The 24324-nt window shown below is 39.3% G+C and overlaps 1 protein-coding gene across 6 annotated transcripts in view; it reads left to right on the top strand.

Annotated features, from left to right (window-relative positions):
• ANO1 (anoctamin 1) overlaps positions 1–14154 on the top strand; it is a 73923-nt gene extending 59769 nt beyond the window's left edge. For all 6 annotated transcript variants that reach the window (XM_030451456.1, XM_030451454.1, XM_030451455.1 and 3 more), the window contains 11 exons: positions 1194–1268; positions 2276–2477; positions 3188–3299; positions 3903–3960; positions 4515–4615; positions 4876–5021; positions 6464–6616; positions 7670–7722; positions 9128–9312; positions 11060–11165; positions 12097–14154. In XM_030451456.1, coding sequence (XP_030307316.1) covers positions 1194–1268; positions 2276–2477; positions 3188–3299; positions 3903–3960; positions 4515–4615; positions 4876–5021; positions 6464–6616; positions 7670–7722; positions 9128–9312; positions 11060–11165; positions 12097–12357 — 1452 coding nt within the window. In that variant the 3' untranslated portion in view covers positions 12358–14154. The remainder of the gene's footprint in view (positions 1–1193; positions 1269–2275; positions 2478–3187; positions 3300–3902; positions 3961–4514; positions 4616–4875; positions 5022–6463; positions 6617–7669; positions 7723–9127; positions 9313–11059; positions 11166–12096) is intronic.
• Positions 14155–24324: the final 10170 nt, after the last annotated feature.

Genomic DNA, 24324 nt, shown 5'->3' with positions numbered 1-24324 from the left:
CAGAAGCATCGATATTTCCCAGAAGAGACAGCAAACAAATGGAGACAAAGAGTTAAGACAGTCATGGCTGGGGTGAAATTGGTTCTTTTTATTCAAACTTATGAAGCAACTCAAATTATGAGTAATTATGGAAGACACAAATCGATTTGGTTTTGGCTGTTGAACCTTTGTTTAATATTCACATTCAGTTCTGGGTTTCTTCTCCCTCCTCCCCTTGTTTCCTCAGCACTTTTGGGGACACTGTTCCTAGGCATTGGGAATGGCAGTGCATGGCTAATCTTAGATTTTCCCTCTCAAACTGACACCACATTTTGCAGTGGAGCATGGGCCTTATGTTGAAAGAGTTGCTTGCACTTCCCTGAGCTAACATGCATGTGACAAATACAGCATTTGAGTAATATTTTTCTGTTTGTTCTAACACGTGCGGCACCTTCCGTAAAGTTCCTTTTGCTGTTTATTTTTTGGTGTTGAGGAACAATTCCTGGCATCAAAGCTTATGAAGGGCTCTAGAGGAGCAAAACTTTTCTAAATGAACTTTTCGTAGCCAAATTCAGGCTGTGGATGGTTGACTTCATTTAGGGGATCCTAGAAAAAGAGTTAGTACACAAGCACATCTTAACTCTGATTGCCTGGTCCATTGAGTGCCACGTGGATGGGCAGGTAGTTAAAAATCACTTAATTCAAGAAATTTCAAGTCTTACAACACACTAAAATGAGATCTTGCCTAACTGTTTGCTTACCTTGGAGTTACCAGTAGCATACTTAATCCATGCTTCAGTGGAACCACTTGGCAACTGCAAAGATGCAAATATTAACTGGGGAGGGAGAGGGGAAGAAGGCAAATTTTTCTAGGGAAAGCAAAAAGAAATATTTAACAGTGAGAGATCTTACTTCATGGTTCCTGACAGCCTATTTGCATGTTTCCTTCAAAAAAGTATACAGAAAAATCAGGTTTATTTATACTCATAGTGCAGGCACTTGACTGGTTGGAACCTAGATACAGAGTAAACAATTTGCCTGTGTGGAACTGGGACTGTAAACACTGTGTCCTTGCATCTTCTCACTGGTTGTGTCTTTGCTAGCCTGGATTTTTGGTTGTTCTTTTATTTTTTTTCCCCTTTTTTTTTTTTGTCTTGTGCAAAATCAGATGTTCCATCTTGACTGAATGTACCCTTTTCCTCCTCCAATTTTAGACAGATAAAGAGAAGCTGACATGGAAGGATCGTTTCCCAGCCTATTTAACCAATTTTGTTGGCATTCTTTTCATGGTAAGCATCAACCTGGCCAAACCTGCAATGTGTGTATTACCAAATTACTGTACAGAACAGAAGTGATGGAAATGTTAGTGGGGCCAGGACAGACTTTGTAAGATTGATGTGATTCATTGTGGCTTTTCCCCAATAAAAAAATCAAGCATTGTATTGTTTTATAATAGAAAATCTTCTCAAGATCTTCAGTTTCTTATTTGTCATCTCTTTCCAGTAAAGAAATAAGAATACCTAAATAGGGGAGGGGAAAAATGAGGGCATAGAATTGGAAATTACCACCACAATCCAAGACATGGAACAGATTGGCTGATGGATAGAAATGTTTTTAGTCCCTTCCAAAGGTAGAATATGCCAGATTAACTCAGACAGTTTGTTTTTTGGGGATAGGGATTCTATTTTGAGGTGGTTGCATTTTTTTAATATTTGTGGATCCAGAGAATGGAAATCTGATATTTTCAGCTAAGAATTGGTACCTACAAAAAATCACATTTTTAAATTATGCCTCTGTTTAAGCAATGAAAACACTGAGGAAGGTTTTGTGCACCTTCACATTGCCTGGAAGCTCACTGATTTAATCTGATTTAATTCCAGTTTAGCATTGTGCCACCATAAGATGTCTGAGCAGGGTATCTGAAGGCTTCTGTGCCTGCTAAAGCTGGAACTTTCCTCCCTGCTTCCAACCCTGCCTTTATTTTATAATAAAGCAAACACCCTGTGTATGTGCTGGTACTGTTGGGCCTGAAATTTAATTCTGTATTATTTAATTATGAGGAAGTAGTTTGCATTAAGATGTCTTTTATAAAAGCCTTTTGCATGTGACTGTGGTATCACTTTCCATGTGGTGATCAAGTTACCAGCAAAGAGGATCTTTTCCCACAGAAAGATGCAGAATTGGATGGACTTGGGATGTGGCCCAGAGATCCCATTTTCAAGGTCCTTGCTGAGTCCCAAACCAAAGTATTTATAGTTAAATCTTTCATAAGAGGCTGTGTTATCCTTGCTTGCAGGTTGGGCTGACCTTTGCTATAGTGTTTGGAGTCATCATATACAGGATCTCCACTGCAGCAGCACTGGCAATCAGTTCCACTCCCTCAGGGAGGTCGAGCGTTCGGGTCACCGTCACCGCCACCGCTGTCATCATCAATCTGGTGGTCATCATCATCCTGGATGAAGTCTATGGCTGCATTGCAAGGTGGCTGACCCAGATTGGTAGGTTTCAGCCTTCAGATCATGCTTGCTTGAGCCATTTTGAAGGGGAGAACCGAAATAACTGGCTTGCATGGTTGCCTTCAAAGTAGGGAGCAAGCCCAGTTGTGCAGCTAAAAGTCCAACCAGCTGCTTACAGATACCCAGGTGCACATGGGTTCAGCTTTATTTTCAAAGTTTTTCTTCAGCAGGAGTAGTACTAATCAATAATCCAGTGATAGGTGATGAGAATACAGCAGAAATGAGCCTAATATTGAACTTGACTCTTGTATATAGCACACAATTACTGTTTTCATTTTCTGCCATTTTTTATTTGGTGCAAGACACGCCAAGAAATAGAGCTTTGTGAGTGCAAAGAAAAAAACAGTTGCAGAAAAAAAATTAAAAATTGAATCATATCCAAAAAGCATCTGTGACAAAGGGTCCAGAAATCTTTTCAGATAAGTTCTTGTTTATCTGCAAATGGTTGTCATGGAGGTCAGCCAAATGTGGGATGAACTGGAATTATTGTTGTAATGTGTCTGAAGGGTGGGATCCCCAGCAGATTGACCACTGACCTCAGGGAGGCTGTAGTGCATTTATTTTTATGTATATATACATATATATGTTTAAAAGATGGCTGATGTTTTCCATACTCCTCATTTTTAAGATCTTGAAAAACTTGAGGTAGGATAATTCCTTACTGTTTCTTATCCAATACCCATTGATTCCAGAGGTGCCAAAAACTGACAAGAATTTTGAAGAGCGTCTGATTTTTAAGGCTTTCCTGCTGAAATTTGTCAATGCCTACACACCCATTTTCTACGTCGCTTTCTTCAAAGGCCGGTGAGTAAGACAACTTCAGCTTCTTGCTGATGAGAGAACTGGAGCCAAGCAAAGACTATTGGTAGAAGGGAAAGTAAATCTAGCTTAAAAACTCCTCAGTGTTGACCCAAAACCTCTGCAGCCTTGAGGGTAAAGCAGAGACCTGGTACTGATTCAAATTCATTGGAGCCATTCTGTTAAGATAAGTTTGTACAGTCAGGTACAACCCCCCAGGATATTTACTGTTGTCTATTTGCCACTCATAACTTTATATCATCATTTATATCATCATTTCTCTTCTTGCAACCACCATGAAAGCACAAGGCTGAAATGAATTCTTCATGTGGCACCTCCTGGCTAATGCAACAGAAATGAGGATTTCCTGAGAGGATTTCTGCCTGCAGAATATTGTAGGACACACGATTTGCAGTTTTACTGAGTTGTTTTCTCAGTGAACAGACCTTAACTCATTAAAACAAAACCAAAGATAATTATTCTCATTTGCTTTTTCGAGGCTAAACATCAGGCAGTCCCCCTCAGAGTCAGACATAAATGATTTCAGGAATCAAATATGGAAAGTGTAAAATACATAGGAAGTTTATAACTCTAACCACTGTCCCCTAGGTTTGTTGGACGTCCAGGAGACTACGTCTACATTTTCCATTCTTTCCGCATGGAAGAGGTAATTGGATTGCACCCTGACTCTCATCACACTGGGTGATTCCACAGGAGGACATGGAGCTCTGGGAGCAAGTCCAGAGGAGGCTTACAAAGATAATCCAAGGGCTGGAACAGCTCTGCTCTGGGGACGGGCTGAGAGAGTTGGGGTTGTTCAGCCTGGAGACAGAAGGCTCTGGGAAGACCTTAGAGCACCTTCCAGTGACTGAAGGGACTACAGAAAAATTGGGGAGGGACATTTTACAAGGGCATGGAGTGGTAGGATGAGGTGTAATAATTCTGAGCTAAAAGAGGGTAGATTTAGATGAGATATTAGGAAGAAATTCTTTTCTGTGAAGGTGGTGAGACACTGGCACAGGTAGCTCAGAGAAGCTGTGGCTGCCCCATCCCTGGTGGTGTTGAAGGCCAGGGTGGATGGGGCATGGAGCAACCTGGTCTAGTGGAAGTTGTCTCCATCCATAGCAGGGGGGTAGGAACCAGATCATCTCTAAAGCCCCTCCCAACTCCAACCATCCTCTGGTTCTATGATCCGACTGACATTTCCTCTGTCCACCCTAGTGTGCTCCAGGTGGTTGCCTAATGGAGTTGTGTATCCAGCTCAGTATCATCATGTTGGGCAAGCAGCTGATCCAGAACAATTTATTTGAGATTGGCATCCCGTAAGTGGCAACATTTCTTTGCTGTTGTTTGTTTTTTTGTTTTCTGTTTCTGGTTGGTTGGTTTTGTTTTTCTCCATTATATCATTTTTTGGTATCCATGTGTGCTGAGCTCTGGTACTTTTTGGCTATTGTGGGTTGTGCAGGGTTTAAATAAAAAAAAAGGGATGGAACTTATTGTGTTTGGTTGGAAAATAACTGAAACAAACTGGGGAGTGTGGTGAGAACGGCAGCTGACAGAATAATTCCCATTCCCCCCCCAGAAAAATGAAGAAACTGATACGCTACATGAAATTAAAGAGTCGGCGTTCGTTGGACCATGAGGAGCACATGAAAAAAAAGCAGCGTTATGAAGTGGACTACAACCTGGAGCCTTTTGCTGGACTCACCCCTGAATACATGGAAATGAGTGAGTGAGGTGGAAAGAAGGCATTTTAAACCATAATTGTTCTTATTGGGATGGAGAGCTGAGGTTTTTGAGCTGTAGATTTGATGGACAATGGAGAGCTGCAGTCTCAGTCTGTACCATGTTTCAGCCAACCCCTGGCTGCTTCAGGAATGAATTCTGCTCTTCTTGAGCCCTTACTTCAGCTCTGTAGTTGAGATATTTTCTTTCAAGCCAGGTGACATGTCACTGCCAAGTTGCAAATGGGAATAGTTAAATGGCATAAGCTTGAAACTGGGGGGTGTGTTTCATCATCAGTTTTGGTTGACATTGGAAATAAGTTGGTTAATTCAGATTTAATAGTTTCCTCTGTGTATTCTGACACCAGATTTTCTGTTTTCTGAAATCTGGACTAAACCTGGTGAGAGATACATGCCAGGTTGTAGATTGACAAGGTAATACTTGGCAGATCACATAATATTTATTTTTCAGTAATGTTTTCTCTATTATGTTGAGTGAGTGATGTGGTGTTTTAGCCCTAGGTGATACCAGCTCTCCACTGCTGCAGCTGTAAAACTACATTTCTTTTCCTACTTTCAGTCTTGGGAAGGCTGAGAGCTGCTCAGCAGAATGCTGCTTGCCACAGTATCAGGCATTCCAGAAAGATCTGTCTTCAAAGAGCAACTTTAATTAGTATTTCAAGGAGTGGCTGGGCAAAAATAGTGGTAAAGGATAATGAAGTGCACTAATACCACAAATTGGCACAGGTAGTAAATGCAGAGGCAAATCAGAATAATTGATGGCCTTTATGTTCAAAGTAGTTGAAACAGATTGAAATTTAATGGTACAAACCATGAGGTCGTGCTGTCAGTTCCTAAAAATAGGAACAGATGCAGTTACTGAGATCAGCATTTGGAAGTAACAGAGGAAGAGAAAGATGGGGCACTAAAAGTGCCAGGGTGAGTGTGACATCAGTGCGATGTCCTTGTCAAACAAAAGCAAATATGATCCCAGATTGTTGTCCCAGTAAAGACTGAGTGAACCAGCAGTGTCCTTTATTAAGTCCCTAAGTGTCTGTACTTCAGAAGAGAAAGCTTTTAGGGGGATTAGTGAGGCTAAAACCCTGCTGGGTGGAGCATGGCAGGTTTCTGTAGAGCTAATGAGACCACTGTGGTAATCCCACTCTGCAGGATCCCTCCTGTGCCAGCCTTGCCCATGGCAAAATGGCCACAGGAGCTTCCCCATCCTTCTGGCTGGTTTGTCTTGCCTGTTTGCAGGAGGAGCAGCTTGGCCCTGCAGTGCCCCAGTGGAGCAGCGCTCAGGAAAACTGTTCCTGGCACAGAAAATGGGATTTAATCTCCCAGCAAGTGTCATCTTGTTCAAATTTGGGAGGGATGGCACTGTTGTGATGATGCATTTGATAAATACTGACCACAGCCTTCGTAACAATTGCTTTTTCTTTTCAGTTATTCAGTTTGGGTTTGTAACTCTGTTCGTGGCGTCCTTCCCACTGGCACCTTTGTTTGCTTTGCTGAACAACATCATCGAAATCAGGCTGGATGCAAAAAAATTTGTTACTGAGCTCAGGAGACCTGTAGCAGTCAGAGCAAAGGATATAGGTAAGTGCAGGTTGCTATTGTTATCCCTGCATTGATGGCAGGATATTGGGATGGTTTCATTAACAGGAAGATATTTATAGGAAAATTCAAATCATTGGATTTGGGGCTTAACTGTGAACTGTCATAACTTGCCCAGCCTTTACTTTTAAAATAGAAAGACCAGCACTTTTAAGTTCAGATAAATATTTTATGAAGTAAACAGTATCACTTTTCAAATCAAAACAATCAATACAACAGCAAAATCTCTCACAAGGTTCTGCACATCAACAGTTCTTCCTGGCAATGCCCTTTTCTTGTGGAAGCAAAAATGTTTGCATTTAATAACTGTGGACTGGGCTGTGGAAATACACTTGAGAGTGAGAGGAGACTTGAAGGTCTGTGTTCCCATGAGGAATGGGATCTGGAGATGGGGAAGGGGCAAAGCTGTGTGACTTCATCCTCAGGTTAAATCCAGAGGGGTTGAACCTAAGTCAGCTTGGGTTTGGTTGGTGTTACACACAGAGCCCACGCTGAGGAAACCCAAATCTAAATGGTTTTTAGATGCAAATGGAACATTCCCATCAAGTGGTTCCACTGGAGCTTTGCTTTCCTGAAACTGAAGCAGGAAAAATGGTGATGAGAAGGTTTAGAAACAGATTCAGATCCTTAGAACTGGCAGAGCAGTATGTTCTGCACCGTGTGTGTAGGTTCCAGCTCCCTGTCTCTAGCTTTCTTTTTTCTCCTCAAGCATTTGAGAAGTTTGAATGAAATTTCAGTGTTTTTCTTTTCCATTTATGCTGGATTCTTCTGTCTCACATTTGTCCTCCTCAAAGAAGCTTTTAGCTTAAAACATTAAAAAAAAAAAGATTCCTAAACATAGCTTTGGAAGACAGAGTTGGGGTGCCTTTCCTTAAAGGTTATTAAATTAATCTTTTATAATTTGTTCTTTTTTTAATTTAAAATATAACTCTAGTTCAGCACAGTCATAAGTATTCCTAAAGCTGTTCACTAAAAATATAATTTATCTAATTTTAATGACTGGAACAACATTTACAACTTTGTCTCCTTCCTTAGGAATCTGGTATAATATCCTCAGAGGTATTGGGAAGCTTGCTGTCATAATAAATGTAAGTCATTCAGCATGAATAAAATTTTAGTTCAGTAGGCTTGCATTTCCACTTTGCTCCTTTAGTTTTATTTCAGCATAAATTCTTTAAAATCAAGTGTAAGTGTATGACTTAGAAGTTTTCTGGAATATTAGAGAATCAGATGCAGTGTTTATTTTAAAGTTGCAGTAGTAGTAGTTGACAGAAAACAGCAAGTAGTCATTGCAGCCTTTTTACAGAATGTTTTCATGAAGAACATTTGCTCTTCAAACAAGACCACAACTGGCCCTTAGAAGACTGTAGTACACTTAGGTAGTAATCCATTAGTTTTTTTTAATAGACATCCAAAATATTTATCTTCATTGCACCCACCTGGGGAGAGGTGAAAAAAAAAGCTGGAAATTTCATTGCAATGCAGCAAATAGGGGCTGTGTAGGGCTAACTGCCTGTGTCCCTCTGGGTTTTTTTCACTATTATCCAGACTGGAAATCCCTTTGCTTTGCCCCCAGGTGTCTGTTGTGCTCTTGCCAAACCATTCTTTTGGTTATTTCCTTTGCTGCCTTAATTTGTCTTTACCATTTCTCCTCTTTTCCTTTGGAAATAATTTCTCTCTTTTTTTTTTTTTCTCTTCTCTCTTTTCTTCACTGTATTCTCTCTTCATCACTATCCAGTGTTATTTTTCCTCCTCTGATCTATCTACTACCCCTCTTTATCATAAAATAAGTAAAACATTCTGTACCGTGTTTGTTCCCCATGTACATGAGATTTATACCCGTGAGAATGTTTCATAATAATGATAAATGAGAAAGGCTGAAGTTATGAAGAACTCTGCTGAATTGGCTGTCTTGCATTTTCTGTGTGATGTTTTTAGAAACCTTTTTTTTAAAATAATCAAATAAAATGCAATTTTTGTGGCCATAAAAATAAAACTGGGCTCAGTCTGCTCATCCTTTTCTCTTGATGGAGTTAAAAACCATGTGCAATGAATGGCCTTTTGCAAAGCAAGGAGAATTTATAGAGTCAATTCACTGTCAGTTGTTTGCAGAACAGAAAGCACTTGGAAACCCGTCAGTTGGACCTTATACAATGGATCAGGGACAAGCTGGGACTGGGGGAGCAAAACCATGTTTTGCTTTCCTCTGGTGCTGGGGGGTGTCCCAGGGGGGTTATGGCTGCTGCGTTTTCTGGGGAATTTAAGTTGTGACACATGTAAACATCTCAGTTGGTGTGGAACTAATCCATCAAAAAGTGCAACTCAGAGCAAGCAGTAAACAGTACCTTGCTGCAGCAGGGAATAATCCATTCTTTGGGCTGCAGGCATCCCCTCTGTTCTCTGAAGCAATCCAGTTGTTTGGGCAAGGACGTACTTGAGGGAATTGTTCACTGACCCTGAATATTGTGCTCACTCTTTGCTCTTATGGCTTAGGCATTTGTGATCTCATTCACATCTGACTTCATTCCACGCCTCGTGTACCTGTACATGTACAGTGAGACTGGCACCATGCATGGCTTCGTCAACCATACGCTCTCCTCTTTTAATGTCAGCGATTTCCAAGCAGGAACAGCCCCAAACGACCCCATGGATCTTGGCTACGAGGTTCAGATCTGCAGGTACTCTCTTGACTGATAACTAATTTCAAGAATGGGACAAGTTTTTGCATCCCTGGGGCAGGTCCTTTGTCTTTGCAAAACTTAGCACATTGGTAACCTTTTATATCAGGATCCATTGCCTTGAATGTCTTGGTTTATGTGTGAAGCAACCAGAGTGCTTGAATACAAAGCTTATTTTGGGAAATTGAGATGATCATTGATAAGTTCAGTGTTTGGGCAAAGAGATTTATTATTCTGTATTCCCTTTCTCAGGAAAGGAGATGATAAACAGCACAACAATGCTCTGAAGGAACCAAATGTCACTCTGATGTCATGTTCTCTATCACCTGCTATTAATACAAAGACCATGACTTCACAGTACACCTTTTTTGTCCAGTTTCTGTAGCAATTTCTGATGAGGCTTATAGCATCCTTATCTGCACCAGAGCTTAAGACCTGCATAAAGTGTCATTGGACAGGAAATCTTCATGCCTGTAACAATTTCTAAATATTATTTTCACTTTTAGAGGAAAATTATTGTTGTATATTTCAGTTTATGAAGCAAGGGAGGCCAGTGCTGAAATGCATGTTTTGCCCAGGCTTCCTTAGATATGCATCACCTTCCAAACAAATGTTTTAATCCTTAAAACTGGGGACCAAAGCCAAATACAACAGTGAAAAAACTACTCGGCCCAGCAAAGCTGAAAGGGGGTAAGAAGAGGAAGAGAACAGGAGGGAAGAGACATTCCAGGGGAGAAAACGAGATGATTTTGGTATACATGTTATAATAAAATACAAAGTGACCAGGAAAAAAAGAAAAACAAAACCAAACTAAACACAAACCTTTATGAGTGTGTTGGGTTTTAATGTATATTCTTTATGAATTTGATTAATAGAAGTTAATTTGCTGAAATGACTGCTAAACAGAAAAACCACTCTGAGATGAAAGAAGAAAACAGCTAAAATTGCTTTTACATTAGCTTTGCTTGCTCTTATTTTCTCCTGGTTTATTTCTGGTGGTCTCTGGCCACTGGATAAATGAGGCTGGCAAACATGTTTTTAGCACAGAACTTACAAAATGGCAGTGGTAGTGTCGTGGTCCAACACAAAAATTCCAGGTTTATTTGCTTTCTAGTCCCAGCCTCTTTCTTCTTCCCATCCCATTATTTCTTCCATATCCCAGTGATTTTTAAACAATTCAAAAATGTGTGATCCTAATTCTCTCAAAATATTGAGCCCAGGATGATGGGGTTTTTAATGTGATGTATTTTTCTGTAGCTCATTTCTAACAAGTTCTTTTTGATTAGCTCATAGGTTTTCTGTAAGCCATAGATAGGGAAAATCTCATTTTCTCCCTCAATTTAGCTGTGACCTTTTGTTAATCATGAACAAGGAGAAGACCACACTGTACAACACACTCTCTTTTTGTCTTTAAAATTAGTCTGAAAACGATATATTTGGGCTTTTTTTTACCAGTCTTAAAATAAATATCTGAGCTGTGTAATTTACTACATCTTTACACAGAGTTGGAATTATTTGTACTAATCAGAGGGTATTTAGATGTAAGACCTTGAATTTTGAGCAAAATTTGAAGGCTGTTAGGGGGCTTTTAGCTGTGTTTTTGAGAGGTTAATAGCACATCATGCTGTAAAAGTGAACTTACTTTTAGTTGGTTTGTTTTACTGTTTGACTGCCTGGTATTAATTCCTCATGGTGCTAAAAATTCTGAGTGAAAGCACTGACTGATTTATTGAGTCTTGTTTTGCAGATACAAAGATTATCGAGAACCTCCCTGGTCTGAAAACAAGTATGACATTTCCAAGGATTTCTGGGCTGTCCTAGCAGCAAGATTAGCATTTGTGATAGTCTTCCAGGTAGGTTATGCTGCAGGCACTTTTTTTTTATAGGAGAAAGAAAAAGAGTTGATGAAAAAGAGCTGCATAAGGCAAGCCACCTTTGGAATAAGTTACTAGGCCAAAGAAAATACCTTCTTTCTGAGCTGTTTCAAGGAAAAGGCAGAAATTTGCCCATCCTCATCCTCATTCACCCTCTTGCTCCATGAACTGGTTTGATGCAGAAAAAGTGAGACTTCAGTGAGCAGCACAAAGCTGATATTAATCAGGTCCCACCAATTTCTGTAGTAGGACATGAACAAATTCACTGAAGCAGCATAAATTTCATGCAAACTCATTTCTAGACCTAGCCAAAAAATGAAGTTTCCAAACTTTCCCAGGTAAGAGTGCATCCCATATCTGAACAAGAAGACAAAAACTTGTAATTTTTCACTAAATGACAACAGTTAGGCTGGTTATTGTGACTTAAGTGTTTTAAGTTTGCCTTATCTAAACAATTTATTTTAAAACTTTCCTTTCTTTTTCTGGACAAAATACGTATCTTGTGAAAGACCTCCCTTCTGTTCAGTCAAGGTTTTAAAATCAGAAACATTTCACTGGAATGTATTTCACCATCTTTCATCAGTTTACCTCCTGCTATTTGCTTCTGCCTTTCTGATGGAAAACTCGTAATGGGTAACGACAGAATTTCCTTTTCATTTCTAAGTGGCTGTGACAGTATTTGTACATAAATCAGAGAGATCTGTGCCTGCCATTTTTCTCTACTTGTAGCACAAACAAGGAGTTGAGGTGAGTTTGGCTCAGGATCAGGCTTGTGACATTCTGTTGAGCCCAACTCAAATATTGTCCTTTCTTCATCTTTCTTTTCTAAGGGCACTGCAAATGGCCCCTTCCCCCTCCAGTCATCCTTCCATCCGACTTTGCTGACATTTTCTCACAATTTCATTTTCAGAACTTGGTCATGTTTATGAGTGACTTTGTTGACTGGATTATCCCAGACATTCCCAAGGACATTAGTCAGCAGATTCATAAAGAGAAAGTTCTCATGGTGGAGGTCTTCATGAGAGAAGAGCAAGGGAAGCTGCAAATGCTAGAAACCTGGAAAGACAAGGAGAAGAAAAAAGGTGAAAACTGTAACAATCACAGCCCCAGACTCTCCAGGAGCCGTAGTGGGAGTTTGTCCTCCTGCCACTCATATCCTCTGGATGTATAGAAGAGGAGGGAGATGAGTACATCGGGGCATTCCACTGATACAAAAGCCATCATGTAAACGGCAGGACTCAAGGAATGGACAACCTGGTGCATGTTGAAGGATGTGCTGCCATTTTGCTCCCATCTTTGTGAGAAATGCTCTTCTTGCAAATATGGAAGACCATCTTCTATTTCTGATAACTTCGTTGTTTTTTTCTTTTGCACAAGCAGCAATGCAGGGAATTTTTATATTTCATTGATAGGTAACACTATTGACCTTGGTGTGCATTAATAAGTGCAGGTACTTAGTAGGTCTTGGTAGAGATATTCTCTGAGCATTTGACCTTAGCCTTTTAATTAACTAACCACAGAAAGGTAAATTTTAAGTGATGATAATGCTACTAAGTTAAAATATTTTTGGAACCCCAGGCTTGAAGGTCTGTGGGGTAACTCCATGAAGTATATGCAAAATCAGCTTTAGTGTGTGCCCTAATATTCCTTTAGGCAGGAAAGAAACCATGTCAAGCCTACCCAACTGAGGTGCTTTCCAAAACAGACATCTGTGTTTGAACCTGCAGGGCTGGCACAGTCCACCAAGTGCACAGGGCACTTGTGTACCCACCACCAGGGCACTGCTCTCTTCAGAAACATCAGGAAAGCCAATCTGGAAAAGTCCTTTTTTAAAAAAAAAATTTAAAAATTTAAAAAAAATCAGTGAACAACTGATGTGGATGAAGCTACCTCAGTGCCCTGGGCTGCATCAGCCCTGTTTGAGCAGTCCCTTGCTCATGGCCAGGCAATGGCAGCACAATGCTGGGGATCCTCCCAGCTGGGTGATCACAGAGTGGTTTGTGTGAAATGCCCTGAATTAAAGAGCACACGCAGGGCCACGGGGACTCACACTGCCCTGCCTGCTACTCAGACACTGTTGTTGCTGAGGAAATTCCCTTTTCCCCTGTTGATTCAGCACATCCCTTTCCAGCTGGGTTTTTCTCTGTAGCCCTCTGTCCTCTGCAGGAGAAAGGAGTATGCACCCCTCTTTCCCAGCCTGTTGCTCCTGCAGACTTTCTGCTGTTGAATGGCATTTCCCAGAGGCTGTGCCCGAGGAGTAAATCCACAGCATGTCCCACTTGTTGTCTTCAATGGAAGTTTTGCCTGCACTGAGGCTACAGGACCAGACCTTCAGTTAGTTACAGGACTCTTCTTTTGTCTTAAAATACTCTGTCTTTTGTACAAGGAGCTTCCTTCAAGTATAAGCCTAAAATCCTTACTCATGATGCCTACCTAAATCCCATCAGTACAGCTCTTTTTATGCATAGGATATTTTAGTTTTGCTTTGTCCAACGATAAACTGCACTTCCAAATAATATTGGTGCAATTAACCTCATTTCTTTTATTGCTTTGTCTTGTCCATGGCACTTGCATTACAAATATGAAAAACTGAAAAAATAAAATAAAAATGAAAGATTTCTTTAAAGTCTAACTACTGTATGGTTTGATACAAAACCAAACGCCAAAAGACTATTTTGCAGAGAAGTTAGTTATTTCTTTTTTTCCTTTTCTTTTTTCTTTGCTAAACTAATTTAAAGATTAATGCTAGAAGTTAAAAAAGAAAATTGCCATATTTAGCTTTTGATATATTTATTTGTTTTAAAGTATGTAATAAACTTGATATTTTTCTGTAGTCTGTCCAAAGATGGTACCAGAAAAGAAATTATGTGGAAGAAAGAAAATGGTATTAACCAAATATTCTTGAAGCTTATTTAAAATTCTGATCCAACCAAAGATTTTTATTAATAAAGGGCTTATATTTTGTTAACTCTTGTTTCTGTTGTATTTTGACTTGCAGGAATGTCACTATTTTTTAAATTTTTAACTTATGATAGCTTACTACTGTAGGGCCAAATCCTGCTGGATTTATTCACACAATAAGCATTATGCCTGGTAGTAAGTGTTTACCAGATCAGGCCCACTGACTGCAATAGGAATGTGAGTGGGAATAAATCAAGCAGAACTCTGTCCATGTATCTTGTTGAAAAAGTGGTCTTCCTCTCATTCCTTGGTAGCCCAAAAGATCCAGAAGAAAGCCAAACATGAACTACCTATTCTGAAGAGAAATCTTAAGGGAGCTTCCTTGAAGGGGATTTCAACTGTAAATACTTATCCAAAAGTATTCCCAACTTAATACTGACATTCCTGTAAATGGTAGAACTATATCCTGAACATATACCTAGCAGAATTTTTCATTATTTGCTGAAATCATGAAATAGTAATGGTTGCTTATACTTTCTTTTGTACAGTAAATTGTTTGAAATGGAATTTTGTATATAAAAAGCTGTATTACTACTTAGATAACTATAAAACTTTCATGGAATCATTTTTTAAGAAAAGCAAATATATACTAAATCTGGTATAGTTTATTGTTGGGGGTTGGGTTTTGGTTTTTTTTTTTTGGTTGGTTGGTTTGGGTTTTTTTCTTTGAACACTTATTGGAAATAAACTTAAATATGCAAGAGTTCTCCTGTGGGACAGGTTCTGTTCCCAATCCTCCCTGGGCTCCAAGTGTCAGAGGGTACTGTTAGTTGTGAGAAATCCCAGAATTCATGTTACAGATTGCCCAAGTCTGGCTCTGTGATGCCCTTTCCAGTGCTCCCTATGTGTTCAGACAGCAGAGGCCAGAACTGAGATTTGTTGGCAGGCACTGTCTGCTCCATTTATAGAGCTCTTCCTAACAGGAAGGTAAATCTGGTGTTCTAGCTGCTTCAGATACCTGCTCTGAGATTAATCCCACCTAAGATGCTTCTGCTCCATGGGCAGAAAGGGATGTTTGGCACCACTCTCACTGAGTATGAACTGGTGGATCTTATCCTGGGAGCTTTGATTTTCTTAGGGTTTTAGACTTGGGTATTTGGCAGAAAATAACATATAAGAGCTTTCATGAAGACAATTGGAACAGGATCATGATGAGAAGGAATGCTATTTGTTTGCTTCATTTCAACTGCAAAAGAAAAAATGTAGTCTTTGTTAAGAAAAAAAATGAAATGGTAAAACCAAAGGAATGAAATTCAGGGATTCCTTCAACTGTGTCTTGCTGAATGCAGCTCTGAAGGGAAGTAGCTCAGGAAGCAGAAAGTCTGCAGTGTATATTAAACTTTTACAGCCCCGTGGGACCTGTACAAGCAAAGCTGGGAAGAGAACATGACTTGATGCTGCCAATTTTTTTTTCCTTCTGCCATTTACCTGCTCTATGAGAAGGCAAAGCATGACCCTTCATACCAACTCTCCCTTTCTAGATGGAAAATATTAATGCTCTAATCAATGACACTTAAAAGGTGGAAATTCTGTTCTGAGATCCTGGATATGAAAACCAGAAGCAGGTAAATCATTGCCTAATTAGTAACTCATTTGGTTTTGTCAGTTCTTAAAGACAAAATAGTAGATACCAGCTCATTAGATTTAAGATAATGCCTCCAGAAAAAGATTTAAACTGTGTTTATGGTACTTTTCATGGAAGTTTTTTTTATATACTTGTGGTGCAAGTAAAAACAAGTTTTGCTTTACCAAGAGCAAATTTGAGGCAGAATTATGCTAACAGGAATAGGAAGGAAAAAAATGACAATGAATACTGTATTTATATAATACATATATATATAATAATGAGGATCTGGAAGTGACACAGAAGTAATTTAAAGTACCTCAGCATGACTCACAGTTACTCTTTGGGCCAGGTTTGATGAAGGACAGCAATGTTTGTATTCATACAAATACAGCTAAAATCTGTATTGATTTGACAGTATCTCCACAATGTGCATTTATCCTCTTCTTGGCGTGCTTCAGCTGTGGAATTGTAAGTACAAACCCCCATTTTCCAGCCCTGTTTTGATCACAGGAAGAAGTACACACAACCAAAACCCAGTGTACAAATGCATTGAACAGGGAAATCATTATATTGGTTTGCTTAGCCCAAGAGCAAATGCAGACAATAGTAGGGAAAGTTGCAGCTGGACCAGTCTTAAACCATTACTAAAATATGCTGTTTTCTTTTTGCTACCCCATGTTTGTGGCAAAGACACAACTCCAGTTGGTGCATCTGAGGAGGAAATCCTACCCACCCTGTTGTGTGGGCAGTAGAAGTCTGAATCTTCTGTATTTCCATGTCATTGTGTTTCTAAGATACTGTCTTACAAATATTTTGCAGTCTTAAATAGCTTAAGGGTGAGTAAGTCTCAAGTCAAGGCACAGATACGTTTCTATTTTTAAACCCTCCACGCTCTCTGGTCCTGAGCTACTCCTCATTTTTTTGGTTGTTCTGCTTTCCAATAAGCAATAATTAAACCTATTCACTTTTAATCTTGTTACCTCAAGAGTCTGAGCTCTTAAGTTTCGTAGATCACCTGAGTGCATTTTTGGTTTTCCATGAAGTTTTCAGAGTAAACAAACTCTTTCCTTTTGCCACCAAAGAAACTCTTAAAATTTATACGCATTCCATTCAAACTCGAGTTCAATTCTTGCACATTTGAGTACTATTTATGCCATGATCAAACACAATATGCCATTTTTAGTACAGCAGAGAAAAGCCATAGTTCTTTTTTTAACCTCCTTCCTTTTTTAACCTAACAGGCCTAAAGAAGAGGAAACTATTAGAAGAAACTATTCATGTGACTTCTTTTAAATTTTAAGCTCTTTCCTTAATTTTTAATACCAAGCATGATGCCTGATTTGAGGCCACCTGAAGCCAAAGAAAATATTTCCTTTTATTCCCTTCAACTACAGCACACTTTGCCTGAGGCTTAGCATCATGTATTGAATTGATGGTTCCACTTAACATTTGTGATCCTTGCTGTACAATACTTTTGGAACTCAGATTGTCAACTGAAGCCAAAATACATTGATGCAGATAAGTTGCACAAGCAGTAAAGTTAGGTGTGCACCTGATTTCCTCAAGGTAAAGGGCTCAGAAACCAAAAGTCTTGAGTTTTCATTTTGCTTTACCACCAGTGTGAGAAAATTCATGCCAAAATGGTAAGTGTATCCATCCTAAAACATGAAATATTGGAGTGCTTGTGCTGAACCAAACCTAAGAGCATAACAAAGTCTGTTTTTCAGAGCAAGAGTTCAGTGCCAGGTAAGAGATCTTTCTTAGAAGAGGAAAAATGTTATTCCCTATTTTTACTTCTAAATGAAAATTAGGTTGGCTGACTTCTCTATTTGAAATATAAGAGGTGGAGTCTAAGGAAAAGGTGCAAATATGGAAGGGGAGAAGAAAAGGCTGAGCTGCTCAGATCCAAGTTAGCTGGCAGATCAGCTGCAGAAGCTTTTCCTGGAATCTCTTCCTAAAGTAAGACCATCTTGTAGGCAGGTTATCTGGTGGTAGCCTTTACCAATGTTTTTGTAGCAATCTCATCCTGCCAAGCAGGTCTTGGCAGTTGGTCTTGTGTTTGGAAGAAAGCTGGAAGGCTTTGGTCCTTTGGAAGGAAATGGATGACAACGGAATAAGAAAAGGAAGACCTCTAGAGCATCAGTGATGTGATGTGCAGGTAAGTGACTGATCTGCTCCTGTGAATGGAGATGGTGCCCTTGCATCATCATGGCATTCCAATCCTGGAATTCCCAGGAAATAACAATGAAAGTCCTGCAAGTAAATTAATGTGAATTTCAGTTATATCTTCTTCCTGGCTTTAAAGAGTGAGAGAAGTAAAACCAAGAGTCTGCTCTGACGTTCTACTAAACCTCTTCACTTCAATCTTTTAAAATTTTACTTCTGAAACCAAATTTCTCCACTTTTTTATGACCTTTGTCTTGTAGCTGTGACTGGTACAAACTAGTGCTAAACTGGTAATCATCTCTGGGTCTTCCTGTGGATAAGAAATCAGAGTTAATCACAGCCAGGTTCAGATACTTGGCTATGATGTGATTCAGGCTACTTCTGCTTTGAAAAGCTTCACTCCCGAGTTGGTGAACAGCAGCAAAGCCATATGTTTATATGTATATCTGAGAGATAAAGGTGATCTTGAGTCTGATGTTAAGTTGCAAATCGTTTAATTTTGGTTGTATCTTTGAACAACAGCTTCTCCTAAAAGAAACTGCAGTAATGTGGGTAGGCAGACAAAGCTGTGGTGTGTGTAGCTTCCTTACTTCTCTAAAGTACACAGACTGGAAGGAAAATATATAAATCCTATGTATTGTATTCTATTGTATTGAATTAATCCATTCCTCTCTCAGTAAGTCACACTCCTTGAGAGACTGGCAGCCTCTGGGAACAAATGCAACAAGTTTCCATTCTGTTTGTGTAAGAACTCCAAACTGTGGCTTAGGGACTAAGTTGCATCTGGGTCTGACTACAACACTGCAGAATTTCTTCATAGCACTTTAAATAATAATTACACAGAGACACATACTTCCCAGGAGTCTAGGGAGGGGGATGATGAAACCAGATTTGCTTTCTTATTTATTGTATCTAAATCCCTATGAGTAAGTAACCGAGTCATATCCTGTGTGGCATGAAACTATATTTGCATTTTTCAAGGAAATGAGGGCTCCAGATAATAACTGTACTGCTTTCAAGCAGACAAGGCATTCCCTCTATATTCAGATTTGAAAAAAACCTTTTACCTTCCACCTTCAATGAGGGTGAGGTAATGACTCAGACAGCAAATAATGTACTGGCACATTCCTAAAGGGAAGAGCAAAAATTCACTGATCTTTCCTTTAATGGGTAGTTCTACTGCCAGTCTCAGATACCTCAGGTAATACATGTTTTTAAGGAAATGTATCCCCAATTCTTGGTTTGTCATTATCCCAGGCACTATAGTGAGCTCACAACACCTGAGTTTAACTCAGCAATCAAGCATGGCCAGACTCATTAATTTATATTTATTAAAATGAAATTTTAGTAATTCTGAGACACATTTAGAGGCCAAGTTATTTTGTGGTCTGTCAACAGGCTGTTGGGCAGGTTGGGTGCAGATTCGTGGCTGGATAAAAGTTTGACATTTTCCACTTTTGTGAAAAAAGACCAGGTCCAAATCAGAGTCTGTTAATGCAGAAGAGATTTAGAGATTAAGTATTCAGACCCACAAAAAATAAAGCCTGCTGCTGCTTTTTCAACTTCAACTGTGTAGCAGGTGCTTGGTGTGGAAAGGGAAAAATAAACCTTTCTTAGGTGGGAGGATGAAGTCCTGTAGTATTGGACTAGTTGTGTGCTTGTAAAAAATATTTCCAAGTGGTACAAACCAGTGCAAACCAGATCCATTTTTCTGCAAAATAATTAAATTATCTTAACTTTTTATAGCTGATCAGAATATTGTGTTTTCCAATACAAAGAAAATATACTAGAAGTTGAAAGGACCCAAAAGGAGATCTAATGATCTTTCATTACTATTTGGGAAGGGTTTTTATTTCTTCCCTGACTTTATTTCTCTGCAGACAACCCTCATTTTTTCTGTCCTCCAGTTTTCTGAAAATTGATGTTGCAGAGAAACTATATACACATAGCTTTATTGACATGTGAAATGTTTGTCTGAATGATTTCATACTTCCATGGTATGATGAAAATTCACTAAAAAAATAGGTAAAAAGTCAAGTTAGAGGTTTTTAGCTGGGGAAAATAAACAGAAGTCAACAATTTACCCTTCCCCTAGTTAAACTAACTTCTTCTGCCAACAATAACACAACAGAACTGTATCAACTGAATTATATCAACACTTCTTCTGTTTCAATATGAAGTTCAAGCATCTGTTAACAACTTATTGCTTGTTGTTGTTGTTACTTAGCCAGATCTTTTATCTGTACACAACCTATTCATGCTGGAGTTCACTTTCTTTTCATTACTTATTTGCTTTTCCCACACTCTGCTTCTAATTTTCTTTCAACCCACAACAATTTGATGGTTTGTTACAAGTGTCACAGACACTTTTGTCACAGACAGTTTTCTCCTAGGATCCTAACTCTCTTCACAAATAGTTTCTTTTACTAGAGCACTTCTTTCTACACTAGATGTTATAGCAAAAGAGAGATAATACCTAACAAAAGAAACATGGATGGATCAATTCAATTAATCAATTATCCAAAGAAAATACAGAAACTTTTTTTTTTTCCTGAAAGCATGTGTTTTACCATTTTGCAAACAATGGATGAGAGGCATTGGGTAAGTATAATAAGAAATATTATGGAAATCAGTTTATTCACTGTAGGAGTAAAAAAGCAAGCAAGAATGCCAAGAAAAAAAAACCTTTTACTGTCCAATTCAACTAGTAGGGAGGGGGTTGCATATTTTTTAATGCTTCTCTCATCATGAAGATGACAAAGAAAAACTGAAGTTTTCCTAATTCCCTTAAGAGAGTGACAGTTATAATAAAAGAAACAAGTTATAATAAAAGTAGTTATGTATGTATTATATATAACATAATATATGTATAATAATACATAAGCAGTTATAAGAAGCAGTTATAATAAAAGAAGCTAGATTGGACCTCAAAAGAAAAACAATTTCTCAGCACTGTGACAGGATTTAATATCCAGGCTATGCCAAAAGTTTGTCCACCCTGTGTCTCAGACCTGTCAAGGATGAGAATTTTGAACTCACTCTGGGTTATTTGCTATGGAATTGTCTGGTAAGTTAGAAAAGTTATCAAGGCTGCTTCCTTTAAAAACACTGCAGTGATTAAATACTCTGGTTTCTCTGGACTCAGGCAACTAGAACCTGCATCCCATCATGTTTCTCATTACTTGGTCAAAAAGGTATGAGTGCTTCCCACTGTAGCTACAAGGCTTTAGAAAGCAGCACAGTCACCCACTGGGTGTACCTCAGCATGGAGATTTCTCTTATCACAACAGAATGCTTTGCATTTTGGCAGCACTCAGACTGTATGGATATTCCCCTGTTTGCTTCCACTTTGCTAAAAAAAGAAACAAATACCCCTTTGACAATTCTACCTCCTCCTTGACAATCAGCCCAGCCAATCTAATAAGTACCTTGTTAATAAGCAGCTGGTAAAGAAACAGCAGTAGACCAGCCAGTTCTCCTTGATTCTGGTTTCTGCCTCTGAAGACACTTACTGTCTCTTCATACTGTGTATTATTTAAAGCAACTAGGCCAACAAGTCTGTAAAGGTGTAGTTCTGATCCACTGAGTCTTTCTCTCTACTTTTACAGAGCAGAAAGGGGGGAAAGTCTTACAGCAGCACACAATTTGCACCTTTCAAGCTGGAGAGCTCAGCTTTACCCTCTTGTAGTAGGACTGAACTAACAGCAGTGATTTAAGCTTTGAAGCTATCAAAGGTAAGCAAAGTCCATAAAAGTAGCACTGTGTAGCTCAGAACAAAAGCAAAGAAAAATACAGTGTTAACACTGAAAACTCTACATGTGTGTGCAGCCCTGGCTGCAAGGTCTCAGACAGGAGAGGGATTTCTTGGCACAGCTGGGTTACTGTCTCTGATCTGAGCATGCCATGCATGGTGCTGAAGCAGCTGTGCTGCAATTAGCATCTGAAATTGCTAAATGAAAACTGGTTGTGGTGTGTCAAGAGCACATCCCTTGTTAGGGAGGAGGCTGAAAAGTGAAGGCAAGATATTAATATTTACAGAAAGCAATTTGTCCTATCAAGGGTAAGTTGCTTGACAGCAAGAGAGAAAACAGTCATCAGAAGTGTACTCTGCAACTTGTTTACTTGTTAATGAGCAGTAATAATGAATCAAATTACAACAGAGGGATTGCAACACCTTCAGACACCATCAGACGTTTCCACAGCCCCACAGCAGATCAGAGTATGATACCAGAGCACAGAAGAGGGGCCAGCCAGAAATGTTCAATTGCCTGGGCTGGAAAATGCAAAGAATCTTTCAAAATTTCCATCTCAGTCACCTGCAGTTCAGTCCAGCCACATACATTTTACCCAAACTTTTACTATTTGGCACACATGGATTAATACACCCCGTTTAATAAGCCATGAACCCTCCCAAGCAACCTTTCAGCTGCCCCACGTTTTTTCACACCATGTGACAGGACACAGACCCCACGAAAGGCAGCCACGTGCTTGGCCCTTTCATGCCCACAGTCTCAAAATGAGTTTTCGTCCTCAGTGTCCTGGTGACCAACACCTCACTAAAGGCTTGGCACAAATTAATAAATTTATTTATTTTTCTCTTTGCCCTGCTCCTCCAGCGAAAACGACGATATCGAAAGGCTCGGTGTGAAGCACTCCCGGGCTTCGAGCTCCCTCTTCAGTATTTTACAAGGAATGGTCTTGCCTCAGGAAACCACTAAATGATTTGGTTAAGAACTGGCTCATTCCTAGCACTTACATTTCTGGGAAACTTCTACTGAAATCTGAGCTGGTATAATGAATCATTTCCATTAAGTTTTATTCTGATGTGGAGTGGTTATGATCTGTTGACTTTGGCAAATCCTCTCTTTGCTAAAGCCCCATGAACTTCAGCTTTCAAAGGAAATAACTGGAGGAAAGCAAGTTGCTTGGGCAACATTTTCATCTGTGGATGTGTCAAAGTAGAGTTAATGGGTGAGGTTCAGACATAATAAAAGGGACTACTAAATCACTATCCCAGACATTAGGAGTGAGTTTAAAAGCATTTATGTGAGATTTATATCTTAATTAAACGATATTTGTATCTTTTAGTTCCATGTTTGTTACTAATATGGGCAACTTCAGAATGACCCTGATGTATGGAATTGCTTTCACACCTTTTTCTCCATAGATTTGTCTCTGAACGGGGCCAGCTGCCATCACCAGACACAAACCACCCACCATGTGATTTGTTTCCTCCTGTTTTGTAGACTCACCTTTCTTGGCAAAATTAAAATGATAACTTGTTTAATTCTACAATTCTTATTGTTACTAGGGCTTTCACCTGCTTCCTAAATTAATCCACACACCATAAATATATTTCTCCTTGGCATCCCACTACCCTTTTAATTAATAATCTCTCCTTCAGTATTTTCAGGATTGCTGAAAGAAAACACACCTCACTCCAGCTCAAATTCTTAGTGCCAGTTCCTCTTTTTACTTTACCATGAAATGCTGCAACAGGTTAATTCCCTCCAATTTGCAGCTTTTAGGGATTAAACAAAAAAAAAATCTCTTTTAAACAGGTTTAAACCTTTCCTTGAGAAACTGGGAGCAATATGCACACTGTTTGCTTTTTCAGGTTGGCATGATTAGATGCCCTGTCATCTTTCCTGGATGAGGAACCTAAGGGGGAGGAAAGAGGATGATGGAAGTCCCAAATATATTGGGAATTTGGGGATTCTCTCTTTAAAAATAAAAAAAAATCTTGCTAATACAAAACCAAGGAACTTGTTTTAAGGGAATGCTTACTTGGAGGAGATGAGGCTGCCCAATGTTCACGTAACCTGGGAGGATTATATGAGGAAAAAAATATATTCAGTAGGACATACCTATTTTCTTCTATCCTTATGCACTGTGCTGTGGATGTCCAGATTGGCTTCATGCAGGTAGCCAGTTTCATATATTGGCTTTCTTGATCCTGCCTAAGATTAGCTCTGTGGAACAGACTGAAACAGGATGCTGAACATCTTGTGGTTTCATCTAAGGAGGGATTGGATTGTGCTTGTGGGAGTTTTAGAAATGTTTTGGGAGTAGTTTCTCATATTGGAAAGTGAGACTGGAGAAGGAAATGTGGAAGATGATAACGCTTAAGCTCGTGTATCTGAGACTGCAATCTTTTTTTTTTTTATGACCAGGACCATAGGTCTGTTTGTGTAACAGTAATAAATTAAAGGGTGGATAGGAACAATTCGGTAATGGGGTGGCTTGGGGAATCCACCCACCAGAATTCACAGAAGGAACAAAGAAACCTCTGAACTACCAACACGTGAAGGAAAACGTTTCTCTAGAAGAAAATTGCGTTTTCTCTAAACTTTGCAAACTGACAAACACATGGGGTGAACTTGAACTTTCCCATTTCCCTCATCCATTCACTTCATATAAAAATCACCTTTAAAACACAGGGAC

Source organism: Calypte anna, chromosome 5, assembly GCF_003957555.1.
Source record: "Calypte anna isolate BGI_N300 chromosome 5, bCalAnn1_v1.p, whole genome shotgun sequence".
In the NCBI taxonomy this organism is placed as follows: Eukaryota; Metazoa; Chordata; class Aves; order Apodiformes; family Trochilidae; genus Calypte; species Calypte anna.
The sequence above is the reverse complement of the archived record's forward strand: the minus strand, read 5'-3'. Positions and strand labels throughout refer to the sequence as shown.